The 14,778-nt window shown below is 39.8% G+C and overlaps 1 protein-coding gene across 1 annotated transcript in view; it reads left to right on the forward strand.

The window, feature by feature from the left end:
* Ptprr (protein tyrosine phosphatase receptor type R) overlaps positions 1-14,778 on the forward strand; it is a 263,483-nt gene that overhangs the window by 193,277 nt on the left and 55,428 nt on the right. The window contains exon 7 of the mRNA XM_031349554.1: positions 14,539-14,725. Coding sequence (XP_031205414.1) covers positions 14,539-14,725 — 187 coding nt within the window. The remainder of the gene's footprint in view (positions 1-14,538; positions 14,726-14,778) is intronic.

Here is a 14,778-nt window from a genome sequence, read left to right on the forward strand (position 1 = left end):
GTTAATTTATAAGTAAATGAAGTTCAATGGAGATGTAATTAATTTTTTTCTCAAATTTACTTATAAGGAAAAAGATGGGAATTATTAATAATTATACCTGGAACTTGAAGATACATTTAGAATATGGATATAATGGGGTTGTATGTGACCTTTTCTGTCATATCTAAAGTGACAGTATTTTAAAAGCTGTTTTCTGTTATAATGATTAAACACTGATAAAGAGGAAATAAAGGAGAAAGAGAATAAACTCTTTCTATGCCTTAAATAAGAAAGAATCAATTGTATGCAGTTGTCTTCTGATGCCCCCACACGCCATGGTATCTGTGTGCCCTGACACACAGACACATGCATGTGCATACTCACAAAATAAGTAAATAAATATGTTTTTAAATTATAGAGATCAACTGTTCATAAGTATTAAATTTCTTCCATTATAAATGGTATATTGAAATTTTATTACCCCATGCTGTCCTGTATAGTCTTAGATTTTTTCAAAGCTTACTTTAATAAAGGTTCTCAAATTCCTCAACCTTCCTTCTAACCCGTTATCAAAAGGTAGGGGAGAAAAGATGGCAAATAGGACCAGAGGCTGTCTAGAAGTAGTTCTTTGGGGAGATTCCAATCTTCACTGTCAGAATACCAGCAGTCCAGTTCAGTAGGGTCAGAATATCAGCAGTCCAGTTCACAAAACATGAGTCAGCAGTGATGGCAGGATCCAGCAGAAACAGCCAGGCCTCCACCAAATTGGCACAAGTCAGCCGGAGCAACCAGAACCAGCCAGAAAGCCAGGAGAAGTTCTCTGCCACTCCTCTCTCAATGAAGTGAAGATCAGAGAAGACATGAGACCAATGAAGTGTTGCACAGCTACCTATGCCAGTGTGCCATTACTGTCTGTTGGGTCCTACTTATACTCTCTCCAAACATCATGTGTGCTCTCACAGGTCTGCTTCAGCGAAACATCACATAAGTCTGCATCACATAACACAAGCAGAAATTTCCACTTCAGTCTTACACAGAACATACATCATCCTTTGCTCCAGTGTATGCATGTGGTGCATTTACCTGTCTTATCAGTCACTTGATAACTGTCTCAGTTACTAATTGAAATACCCCATGCTGGTGTTGAGACAACCCTTATATGGTCACCTCCCACCACATCCCAATGCATACATTATCCTGCTCACCTTGTCTCAACAACAAAAAGTGCACCAGCTCACATCACCAGATATGAAGAGCAAGCACAGTACAATAAGGGGTGTTGAGAGAGATACTACAGTCAGTCACATAGCTATGGTTTTAGTGCACTGATACTTGTTAGTTATTATTAATCTCTTACTATACCTAATTTATTAGTTAAACTTTGTCACAGATACATATATTTAAGAAGGAAAGTATACATAGAGCTCAATGTGGACCATACCAGACATTCACAGCAGATCTTGGAACTAGCTATGATAAAGAGACAGAGCTTTTTGTGTTAGCATCCCCCATGTTACTCTTGGTAATGTGCCAGTGACTTTTTATCATGCCTCCACTCACACACATGGAGAATTTTATACTGAAGAGTCAATACTTCTACAGTTCAGCATCATTAAAGCTACAGAACAAAGTATGTTTCCTGCCTGCCTAAGCTAACATTGGACTCTGATGTTGTCATCTACAAAGTTAGTAGTGATTCTCAAATAAGAATCACTCAACCAAGTTACAAAAACAAACCACAAAAGGACGCCTCGTAATGTCATTTGAATTGTGATTTTGTGTTGGGCTACACTGGTAACTAGCCTTGGTCACATACAGTCAGGAGACTGTAGCTTGGATGTCCCTAGAACCTCTGTGACTAAGTTATACAATGATTTCTCAGGTAAGACACCAAATACACAACATCCAAAGACAGACCTTACCTTAGGGGTCTCCGTAGAAACCAACCAGTACTGGGGAAGTGGGCATAAAGATAAGTTAAAGGGAATTGGCTGCCGTCACAGAGGATGATGCAAGTCCCTGTGTGTTCAGGGAGACTCAGTAGTCTTCGTACCGAAGTCAGTGGGGTGGTTCTAGTCTGAGAGCCAGTAGGCTTAGAATATAGGAAAAGCTGAGTTTGAATCTCATCTCAAAGACCAGTGCAAGCCAGAACTATTCACTTTCACTTAAAGGGAGGATGGGGTAAGCCCTCGACTAGTGAGGCCTAATAGATTATAAAGGTCAATTTGATTTGCTAATATACTGGTTTGAATGTTGATTTCATCCAAAACACTCTCATATAAATGCTCCCAGTATCTAAAGTATTGACTGAACATCTGTGTCTCAGTCCAGATGGCACATAGAGCTATTAGCCATCCCAGAGAACCAAATGACCGCTGAGATAGAAGGAAATCACTATGAATCGTGTGTTTGATAAAGATCTACTGTCTAGCCTATGTAAAGAGCTTTAGAACTAAAAAAAAAGAAGGCAAGGCAAGTTAAAATTAAGCAAAAATCAGAACAGGCATTCTTCTTAGAAGATAAATGACTGGTAAGTGCAAAAAAATATATATCATCAGTATAATTAATTATAAGAAAATGCAATAGAAACCCCAATGAAATTCTACTTCTCCTTCACTTGGATTTTTATAATAATAATTTTAAAAACTACAATTGTATTATAAAGTGACAAGGATGTGGGGAAATTAGAAACTTAATATATTATGCCAGGAAATGGTAAGTAGTCTCTCCACTTGGGAAAAACATTTGGGAGAGCTTTAAAAAGTGAAATTTTGGAGCTTCTGGTATAGCTCAGCAGTAGAGGACTCACCTAGCATGCCCAAAGCCTGGGTTCTGTCTCCAGAAAGAAGGAGGAGGAGGGGGGGAAGGAGAGGAAGAGGAGGAAGAAGAAGAAAAAGAAGAGGAGGAAGAAGAAGAAGAGGAGGAGGAAGAAGAAGAGGAGGAGGAGGAAGAAGAGGAGGAGGAGGAGGAGAAAGAAGAGGAGGAAGAGGAAGAAGAGGAGGAGGAAGAGGAAGAAGAAGAGGAGGAGGAGGAAGAAGAGGAGGAAGAAGAGGAGGAGGAAGAAGAACCACTACACCACCACCACCACTGCCGCTGCCGCCATAGACTGACTGGATGCTATCGCCATCCTATTGCTAATAAGTACCCAGAAGAAATAAAATGGATGCCATGAAAATTTATATCTAAATATATTAGAACCATTTATAATTTTTTAAAATGGAACAACCCAAATGTCCATCATAAAAGCCAGATATGCAAAATATTACACGGAAAGTAACGGAGGACTTCCAAGCATTACCACATGGAGGGACCTTAGTTTGCCAAATATCAGGAGTCTGGCAAATAGCTACCCGATGATTCCAGGTGCATAAAGGACCAAATAAATGCATGTAGCATGAGTAGCTTAGGAATCCAGTTCCTGCTTAGCATGTACAAGGCCTTAAGCTCAATCCACATTACTACGAAATGAGTGAACCTGAAACTGCAGAAAGGCGAAGGCATATATCTAAGGCCTATGCAGAGGGAGCCATGGGGGTGGAGAGGTAGTTTCCTTTTGGGGTAAGGAAAATGTTTTTAAAAATTACTGTGCTGACTTGGGATTTTTAGTTGTTTGTTTGTTTGTTTGTTTGTTTTCTCTTCTGGAACTCATGGTGCAGACCTAGCTGGCCTTAAACTCAGTGCTAGGATTAAAGACATGTGCAACTACAGCTGGCCTGTAATCCAACTCAGTGACTCTTCTAAATGTACTAAGTTCTACACTTTAGAAATATGAACTTTATGGGATACAAACCACACCGCAAGAAAGAGGAGTGTATGCATGATTTTAATTTTAGACCAAAATTGTTAACTGCTTCTAAAACAGAAGTTGTTTCTGGGTAATTTTTTTATTCTCTTTATTTGGCTGAAGTATGTTTTGTTTTGTTTTGTTTTCTCAGAAGGAGAGGGCTGTGTCTCCTATTGTAAGCATCATAGTATGGTTTTCAGGACAAATACCAGTTCAGTCCTTAAAATGTATATGATATTTTGAATTCCAAAAGTATACTTTTTTTTTTTGCCAGTCCCTCTGCTCCTTGGATACAGTGTAGTCAATGAGGCATAATAAAGGCCCCGGTCTGATCCTGTGTCCTGCCCACCAAGTGTGATGCTGGCACTGAGACAAAGGACCCTTGAACTTCAAGGTTATCTCGCAATTATCTTGCTTGTGGATGGATGAGAAAAGACCCGGGAATAGCAATGAGTTATTACAAATGGCCTCCAGGTGACAAGCCTCAGCCAACTGAGAGGGAGAAGCCTATTTTAACTATTGGTAACTCCCATCTATAATTTATATTACACTTCTATGCTTATCTCAGATGGCAGTGATAGCATGATTGTGAGTTCATTCTGTCTGGAAGGCGGTCACGGTGGTCGGTGGAGCATACATTTTATCAGGAGCACAACCCTTCCAGGTAATCAGCCCCTTCCTTCCTTCCACCTGTGGAGTGATAGAGCTTTAAATACCGTCCCTGACTCTTTACTGGCCAAAGGGAAGCAGCTCCCTACTCTGCAGTCCCTGGGTGAAAGGCCAGTGGCCTGAGGGCAAAGGTCACCCTGGTTTGTTCGAAAAGTTCCTCACTGAGCCTAGCCCACCGCTGCGTCTGTGGGTGGTGCCCTTCTCCGTGAACACAGAACAAACACAGGAATGAGTATTCAAGTAAATTATTGTTCTTGGCTGAACATTTGGGGAAACTTTGGAAACAGTAGATTTTCATGATTTTTACTGAGAGCTCGTTTTAGGTAAAGGTAGATCTGGGGGTGTCTTGGTAATGACATTAGCTATCTGTTTCTCTCTTTATTTATTTATTTTTTTTATTTTTTGTATATTGCTGTTTTGACTGCAGTATGTCTGTGTACCATATGTGCCTGGTGACACAGGAGGTGAGGAGAGAGTGTAGGAGCCCCTGAAATGGGGGTTACAGGTGCTTGTTAGCTGTAATGTGGGTACTGGGAATCGGACCTAAGTCCTCCGGTAGAGCATCCAATGCAGCCCAGATATCTACTTCTTAGATCAAATAACTGAGATCTTGTGGATACTTGTGATGGATGTTAGACAAGATCAGGTCCTTTCAAGGTACACAGACTCTGACCTTAGAAGTAATTACTTTTTTTTTTTAAGTCAGAATCTAATGAAATACCAGCTCATCTCAAATTCTCAAAGTAGGCATGGCTGACTTTCAATAAATGATCCTCCTGCCTTTATCTTCTGAGTGTTGGGAGTGCAGGCCTGCTTAGACATAAGACAGAGGCTAGGGTGAGAATAGAGCTCCATTGGTAGGTGCTTGCTTAGCATGCTTGGTGCCAGGTTCAATCCCCAACACTGCATAAGTCAAATAAGGCACATACCTATAGTCCCAGCACTTGGGAAGTAGACAGAGGAAGATCAGAAGTTCCAGGTTTCTTCGGCTTTATAGGGAGTTGAGCTCAGCCTGGACTAGAGACCTTGCCTCAAAATCTATCTATCAGACAATCGGTCAGTCAATAGATAAGTTCTGGCTATGTATTCCATGCTGGCCTTAAATTCCAAATACTCCTGCCTGCTTCTGCCTCCCAGGTCCTGGGATGGCAGATACATATGGTTTCAATAGACTACTCTTTAACACAAATCATTCTGTTATAGAATGATTTCTATTGTGAAAAGTAACTTTATAGATGTTTCACTCCTACAACTAAAAACAAGTTTGGGGATTTAGTATAAAGATTGGAAAGAATTTGTGCCACAGTATACTTGGCCTGTAATCTCAGAGTTCTGGAAACTGAGGCAGAAAGGATCATAAATTCAAGGTCCATGTGAGCTTAAGAGAGAGAGAGAAGGAGGGGGAGGGAGGGAGAAGGAAAGAGAGGGAGGGAGAGAGAGTGAGAGAGAGAGAGAGAGAGAGAGAGAGAGAGAGAGTAGTTTAAGCCAGTATACACAACTTAGTGAGAACTTGCCTCAAGATAAAATATAGCATGAGACCTGGGGGTTAAAGTTCAGTAACAGAGTGCTTGCCTAACACCCATAGCAAATATGCAGAGGACCTAACTGGAGCCACAGACTTAGCCTTTTGAAGCTCTGCTGCATTTCAGCCATGGCTAGACCCTTTCACACTCCAAGTAGCAGTAGGCAAGAATTCCAGGTTCCACAAAATCTCACCAGCGCTTCCTTCCACCTTCATTACTGTGGTGTTGTGTGGCATTTGCAGCAGCTTCTCCTTGTAATTTCATTTTGGGTTTCTCTTCTTGTTGAGGTATGGATTCCTAATTCCCTTACATCGATCTTTAAATCTATCTTTATGATAACCTCTTTTTGTTGTTGTTGCTGCTACTACTGCCACTAATTAGTGTAACTTTGTAGAGATCTTGAACTTGAAAAAATGAGAGTCTTCTACCTTCTTTTTCAAGATTATTCTGCCTAAAAGGGTCTGAATCTTTTGTTTCTAAGCAAATGTGACCTGTGGGACTTTTGTGCATGACTTCCATTGAATTAAAAAAATTTCTCTACCATTCCCGCTCTGTTGAGAGCCATTATTTAAAAAAAGAAAGAAAGGAAGGAAGGAAGGAAGGAAGAAAGAAAGAAACAGGTATACTTTTTGATGATTCATGAGTTAGCTGAAGTCAGCGAATGGTATAACAGCAGATGATCAGTACTGAACTGATTCCTTGGTAATTGTGTAAGCAAATGGGGAATTAATTATATGTGCTACTTACAAAATATTGGGCATATATGCATCTATATCCATGTTCATGCTCATATACAAACCAACTGAAATTCAGATTTCTCACTTTAGAAAGAATGCTTTCTTCCTTAAGGTCTAATTTCTTCGTTATCATTGCATGAATAAAGAAAACCTAGAGTTAGGAACTAAAGTTGGAGCTACCAACATTCTGTTCTTTTTTTAAATGGAAACAGCCTCCTCATCATGAGTGACAGCCAAAACAGCACCAAGTGCCAGGAGAAGACGCAGACTAATCATTCTTGCTTGGGAAACACCACGGTGCTTTTCTTTTTCTTTGTATGCATGGAATCTTCATGGCTCTTCAGGACGTTACAACTAAAACTTGATGGATATTTATACAAGTTTTACACCAAGTCTTAAAAACAGCATTTCCTGTACCCTCACAGTCCAAATTCCATTCCTTTTTACTTATTTTATTGTATCTTATACATTTATTTTTTTTCATACAGGATCTTGAGATGCTGTTCTAGGTGACCTGGTGGTTACAACATAGCTTACATTAGCCTTCCGCCTGAGCTCATCAAGTGCTGGGGTTATGAGTGTGTGCTACCGTAGCTGGTCTTTACTGGAAATTTTAAAACTCTCATCTAAAGTGATCTTCCAATTTACATACTTCTGGGAGAACTGTGTAAGGCATCAGATTGCACTGCCCTCTCCCAGTGACTTGCTACTGTCTGTCTATGCAGGCAATGAAAGTCTGCCTTTCTACGTACTAGCAGATACAGAGAAAGAATTGAAGCTCATATCTCTGCCTCAAGCTGTTCACACTGCAGAGAAAAATCATTTCTGGTGAATATGATGTGTGTGTATTAGGAAACTTGCTCTGGGAAAGAGCTCCTACACTTGGGGATATGAATCTGAAAGACACAGATCTGGATTAAGATAGAGTTCACTGCCTACCCAGGCAGAATAGGGAGAGGCTGGAGAAATGGCCAGGAATAGGAAGCATTGCATCAAAGGAGCTGGGCAAAGACTAAAATAAAAGATACCTTTAAAATGAGGAAACTATCCCCAATAATAAATGGAGTTACCTCTAACATTTCTGGTGACTGTCCTTCAAGTCTTTGTGGCCATTACTTGTATGTATGATTTCAGAGCTGACCACTTGGTATAACCAACTGGACCCAGTTCTCTGGATTCTGTGCTTCTCTAATACTCTCCAGTGTGTGCCCCCATCTGTAACAGTAACTTTTGTTTGCCTAGTGTAGATGTCCTCACAGAGGCTTACTGCTGAATAAGTTCATCCTTTCTAGTTCATTCTGAACTCTGACTGGCTAGATCAATTCAGCTATTGTGGCCCAAACTCCTCTCCAAGATGACTAATTCAAACTCTGTGACTGAATTGCTCTGCTTGGCCTCAAACTAACTAGCAGTCTGTTCTAATCCATTTGTTCTTTCTCATTCTCTGACTTGCTCTGTCTTCGCCTGCAACCTATCTCAGTAAAACTGTCCCAGTAAATATCTCTCCTCTCTCTCTCTCTCTCTCTCTCTCTCTCTCTCTCTCTCTCTCTCTCTCGTCTCCTGACCCCCACCCCCAATTACTGACTCAATCAAACTGACTGACTAGAACTTAGAGATCTACTTGCCATCTGTTTCCTGAATGCTGATATTAAATGCATGTCCCACCACACCTGGACCTAATTTTTCTTTACCTGAAACTTATTCTATACCAGGCTGGCCTTGAACTCAGATATCTGCTTGCCTCTGAGTCCTGGGATTAAAGGCATTTCTGTATTCTAGCCAGAGCAGCCATGTTGCTGGTTTAAAATTCTTCTACATCCACAGACCTCACATAACCATATCAACACAGTGTAGGTAAAAATTACCGTATGGCTATTGTTACAGTTACTCATACAAGTACTTTGTGTACAAGATATGAAGCTGAGGGAAAAAATGACATATTCATCTTTCTTCACCTTTTATAGTGTGAATTAACCCTTTGGTTGTCATTATTTTTGGTGGCAATCTAGAAAGTCTGAGACCAAGAAAGTATAAGTCATGTGACAAAGCATTGATATAATCATTTTCCAAGGCCAGAGTCTAGAATATCATGTAACAAGTTTACGTTATATATTTCCCATATCTATACTTCCCACATGTATGTGTGGAATGTTGTTGTGTGAGGGGTATTGTTGGGGATTTTTGTTTGTTTGTTTTAGTCTTTTGATATAGAGGCTTGCAAGACAGCTTTGGCTGGACTAAATCTTGCTGTATAGACCAGGCTGATGTTGAACACTCGGAGATCCACCTGCCTCTGCTACCTGGGTGTTCTACTGATCATTCTAGTTTTCAAATAATAAATTTGCCTTGACTTATAAACTGTCAGATACTCACTGGGTGTGGCAGGCATGCCTTTCATCTCAGCACCCAGGAGGCGGAGGCAGGAGGATGAGGTATCACGGTAGAAGCTTGAAACCTCCTTATGTAGTCACTCCTCAGAGAAGCCAAGATCCTTCCAGTGCAGCAGGAGAGAAGTGCATCATCTCCTACACCAAGGATGCTCTCCATATCATAAGAGTCTCTGTAGTGTAGAGAGAAATTGCATTTCTCATCTTCCTGGGCCCAAGCCTGACAGGCATCCTTTATATTTCCATTCATGTCAACCATGCAGAATTTCCTTTGGGAATCTTTTATATGAGCCATGGTCCAACCTGCTCCTGTTATTTCAACTTCTACACATTCAGTTGTCAAAATTTAACTCTCTTAGTATTGTGTCTCTTTTTCTTTTGTAAAAATGTTACCCTCTCATCTACCAAGTGATTAGGATAGAGGGTACTATCCAGAATTTACTTGAAAGTAAAGAGATGGGAGTAGAGGGGAGGGAAACATATTGTTAACTAAGTATCCTTAAAACTTAGAACAAAGTAGTGGCAGAATGTGGAGTTATGAACACCCAGTCCCCCAGGGAGAAGGACCTCTCTCTCTAGCTTTACTTATGCTATTCAAATCAACAAGCATTTGCTTTTCTAATTTTCTTTCTTAGTAATTGTGTCACCTAGAAAACTAAGTATGTGAACAATCTGAATCAGAATTAAAATACCAAGTTAGGTATAGAGGGTCGTAAGCTCACCATTAATGATCAAATCCAGATTTGATGTGGTCATGAGTCATAGGGGACGACCACTGGACTGAAGTCCTCCTTTCAGATGTAGGTGCTGTGGAGACATTTCTACACAGATCACTGTCTTAACCACCTTTGAGCTATGTAGTTTTCCATCCTTATCCCAAGGCTTGGATATAACCCACTGCCAGCATTTTTTACTGGCCTGTCATTTCCTCAAGTAATAATTGAGACACATGTTTGCCTCGAGCACAGGCAGAATGATGGGGTTTGTTTCCTTCTGTCCTCATTTAAATTCTTGGAGTCTCCATTATTCTTGGTCAAGTGGCCAGTGTGAGGAGAGTGGCTTTGTGTGGAAACTCCCCTTTCTGCCAAAGTCCAAGTTCTAAGGGCAAGCAAGCGCTAGGATACCTTCCAGGATAATAGATGTGTGGTCCCTGACTTAGTCTAACACTCAGTTAAAGTACTCATGGATGTTTAGCAGTGTGCAGTCGTGGAGATGTGGACATTTTCACCAAAGTTGTTTATGTTCCCTTGCTGAGATCAGTGTGGCCCTGGCTCATAATATTTATGTGCGTTTTCCTTTTGGCTTAATTGTAACGAGCCTGCTGTTTGCTGCATTTCTCTTACCTTGCCTGGAGAATTTGCTTTTTCCTTCCATTGTTTGCACTGGTATCTTTTGAATTTCCTCCCGCATATTTACTTTTTGGCATAAATAATAATTGGTGCTACAGGCAAGCATGATAAAGTCTTATTATTTTGTTCCCTTTTGTCCACCAGTGATCAAGAGGCATAAAAATGTCTTAACCATTTTTTTCCTCACTTGCACAGAAAAATAGAGGAAAAGTTTTCAGAAAGTGCTCCTGTTCATACTCTTCCACACTCTGTTATTAAATCTAGATCACCTATTATCTTTAGAGGTTTTTTCCTCTAAACCCACCTTAATTTTAATTTTTCCAAACATAAAGTTTGCTCTGTCTTTGAATTATCAAAGTCTGCCTTTTCTTCAACCCACCCTGGTTTGTAGCATTTACTAGAAGAAGCTCATATTGTCTTGGTTTAATAAAGTCATATTTTTCCACTTCAGATCACAGTCCATGGTAGCTAGTTAAAAGACATATTTACTAAAACATATCCTTTTCTAAATTTTTCTGTAAGTTGTGTTAAAACATACTGATTAGCTATCTGGGAGAAAGGGAAGAAAAAGAACTTGGGAATTCGCCTTTGACCATAGACCCCAATAAATTCTAATAGATTAAATGGTTGTCCTAGTTGGGGGTCTCTATTGCTGTGAATGGACACCATGACCACAGCTACTCTTATAAAGGAAAGCATTTAATTAGGGGCTGGCTTAAGGTTCAGAGGTTCAGTCCATTATTGTCATGACAAAAGGCATGGCAGCATCCAGGCAGGCATGGTGCTGGAAAGGAAGTTGAGAGTTCTACATCCGGATCAACAGGCAGTGGGAAGAGTGAGCCTCTGGAACTGGCTTGAGCTTCTGAGACCTTTCCAGTGACACACTTCCTCCAACAAAGCCACACCTATTCCAATAAGGCCACACCCCCTAATAGTACCAATCCCTATGGGCCTTGGGGACCATTTTTATGTAAACCACAACAGTGGTTAACTTTTTAAAGAATAAATTTCTTGGATGATAAGACCACTTGTAGAGTAAATGAACTTGCCACCAGGGCAGAGCCCATGAGCTCCTTCCCTAGAACTCGAAAGGAGAGAACTAATTCCAAAGTTGTTCTCTGCCCTTAACATATGTGCTGTTGCACATAGAAACACACACAGTAAATAAATGTAAAATAAATCAGTAACTGTGCACTCAGGAAGATCAGTACGCCTAACTGAACATAGATATGAACTTTAAACAATTTTAATGTTTTACAGCAACAACAGACCGGCATTTGCCACAGATGTGTCTAAGAAACAATGTCACACCACAAACATAGTGGTAATATATTAATGACACAAAATAAAAATTTGGAAAGATAGGGCTAAAAAAATTCTTAAAGGTAAAGACCTAAAACTAAACAGTGAAGGTTAATTAATTCATCCATCTCTCTAGCCAAAAAAATCAGAACTGTAATAACTAGCCACTGTTGTTGATCCTCATAAATTAGAAAGATTTTAAAGTCAATTTAAATGCTAGTAAAAATTATAAGTATTAGTAACTTTAATTCCACTTTCAAACATCTAAATTTTATAAACTCCCACAGCAAACACATTGTTTTCATCAGAAAAAATTAAAATGTGGCTATATACTTAAGCTCTTGGCCCCAAGCAGATTCTAAGTCACCAAATGTGCCAGTTAGTTTTTGTGAGTTGGTTCTTCTGATTCAGTTTCCTAATGGCACCATATTTCAATTAATATAAATATTGTTTGTTCCTTGAAAATAAGAACTAACAAAAGCAAAGAACTTTTTCCATGTCAACAACATCCTACCATCGTATTTTATGACAAGCATGTGAGAGTTGTTAGCATGATAAGACTGTTCTGTGGCAAATGCTCTTTGTAGGGTCAGCCTGTGCACATTTAATTCTATAGTTGAACTTTGAGACATTGTCTGATGTGGTGAGCTGAAGTGCTGTGGGATTGTCTAGGGCAAATGGATTTGCCATAATAAAGGGAAATTTTAAGACAATTGGTTACTAAAATCTGTCTTTAGTGGCAATTGTGTAGGTTATAGCCATTGATTTCAAAGCATTAAAGATAATCTTGACTAAAAAACAATTGCAGTTCTAGTGGAAGTGCCCTAAAACAGATCCCTTAGAGAGATGCAAAAAGTGAATTATAAAAGATTTTGTTCTTTGTTATCCAAACGTAATAATATACATGCATTACTTTCTAAAAGCAACTGACTTCATTCCTTGTATGTTACCTGTGTAGTAACTCTCTAAGTACAGTATACTTAATTATTTATTCACTTTTAAAGAGATAGAAAAAGAAAAGAGATGCAGAGAAGCTAAGTAACCCTAAGAAGAACACATCAAGGATGTGGACAGGCAAGATTTGAGGCCAAACTAAAGTGCTTTGTAGATAAAAATCTGTATTTGAGCCAGGTGGTAGTGGCGCATGTCTTTAATCCCAGCACTTGGGAGGCAGAGGTAGAGTCATGCGGATTTCTGAGTTCGAGGCCAGCCTGGTCTACAGCGTGAGTTCCAGGACAGCCGGGGCTACACAGAGAAATCCTGTCTCAAAAAAAACCAAAAAGCCCAAAAAAACAAAAAACAAACAAACAAACAAAAAAAAAAAAACAACAAAAATCTGTATTTCCATACTGTCCTCATCTGTTTCCCTTCCCAGACACTTGACTTGCAATTCCACATGTGGCGTAACATAATCTGCCAACACACTCTCACTTTGGGGGGCAAAGCAAGAAGAGCTGTGTTTTATATTCTCACTTGAACCAAGTCTTTCATTGACAACTGTGTTTTCCACTGGTAAAATAGGGAAATCAGCATTTCCAAAAGATTCTATGAATGATGGCATACCATACGCAAAGGTGCACTATAACAGGTCTTGACAAATAACAGAAACATGTATTGGTTTCCTTTCTTCCTTCCCTTGATGACCCTAAGCCACGCTCCCTTACTGAGTAGGTTCCACAGCACTTGGCTGGCCATGGATCCCTTAGAAAACTTGCTCATCAAAGCAAACAGAGTTAGGCATGGCATCTGAGGGGCTCTGAATCTTCAGGGATGGGCTGGGTGTGTGAGAGAAGCCAAAACAAACATGGGTAGACATCAATGTCATGATCTCTGCCGGCTTTAGGTGGCTTCTGAAAGCCTTGTAGTTTCTGCAACTCTTGCCCCTTTTGTCTCCTCTGAAAAACCCAGCTCGGCTCCAGATGCCAAAAACCATTCCAAAGTCCAGCCCAGAGTGCTCTGCTGGCTCCTGAAGTTCTTGTCCCATACTATTTCTCCTCCGAGGCTGTCTCTCAGAAGACCAGGGCCCTGTTCAGGTGATCCGTCTTCCACACACATCTGCCCTGCCACCATAGGTGGAAGAGACCTCACTGTGCACTGACCCTCTGTGGCTCAGGATATTGCCCTACTGACAGACTGTGAACACTTTTATTATCGATGAGAATTGAATGGAATTGTGCTTTAAAGTGGTCTCTGGCCAGCAAACCTGAATACATTTCAAAACTTTTACATTCTATTTTAACTCGGTAATTTAAACTACTGTAGAGATTGGTATTTTAATGTTATTGTGTTTTAATTAACAAATAAAGGTGCATTTATTTATGGTATAGTATTGCTATTTTGAAGCATCTCTACATTGTGAAGTGGCTGAAGCTTTTAATTACCATGAAATCTATTTTGAGCTCTCAGACATACATATAAAAGCATGTTCTTTTGTATTACATATGATTTTTCCATTCAAATGTCTTTACTTTTTCTGAAATTCATTTAAAATTACTAATCATCCTATTATTTCTACAACTCATATGTTTCCTAATAAATTATAGAATACGTTCTCAATTCTGAATTGTTTACAACAATAAAATTGTCAATTTCCTATAAAGGGGCTACAGAGACTTGCTATGGTCAGTCATGATATCAAATATATATTACATATGTGATCCTTATTTCTGGAAAAATCTCATCAAACTGTGTTCTTGCACAAAAAAAAGAGAGAGAGAATTTGTGTGACCAAAATAATATTTAAAATTCATGTATAATAAAACAAAATCATGAATATTTTAATGTAATAACATTCTTTTTCCCATGTAGACGGGGTTCCAATGTATCTCTTACACTGGACATGAGCAGCCTGGGCAATGTGGAACCCTTTGTGCCGGTCTCAACGCCCCGGGAGAAGGTAGCCATGGAGTACCTGCAGTCAGCCAGCAGAGTTCTCACAAGGCCACAGCTGAGGGACGTCGTGGCAAGTTCCCACCTACTTCAAAGTGAATTCATGGTGAGCCCGCTCCTTCTCGCTCCTCTTGCTAAGCAATATATATATATATATAT

Source organism: Mastomys coucha, unplaced genomic scaffold (genome assembly GCF_008632895.1).
Source record: "Mastomys coucha isolate ucsf_1 unplaced genomic scaffold, UCSF_Mcou_1 pScaffold4, whole genome shotgun sequence".
Taxonomy (NCBI): domain Eukaryota; kingdom Metazoa; phylum Chordata; class Mammalia; order Rodentia; family Muridae; genus Mastomys; species Mastomys coucha.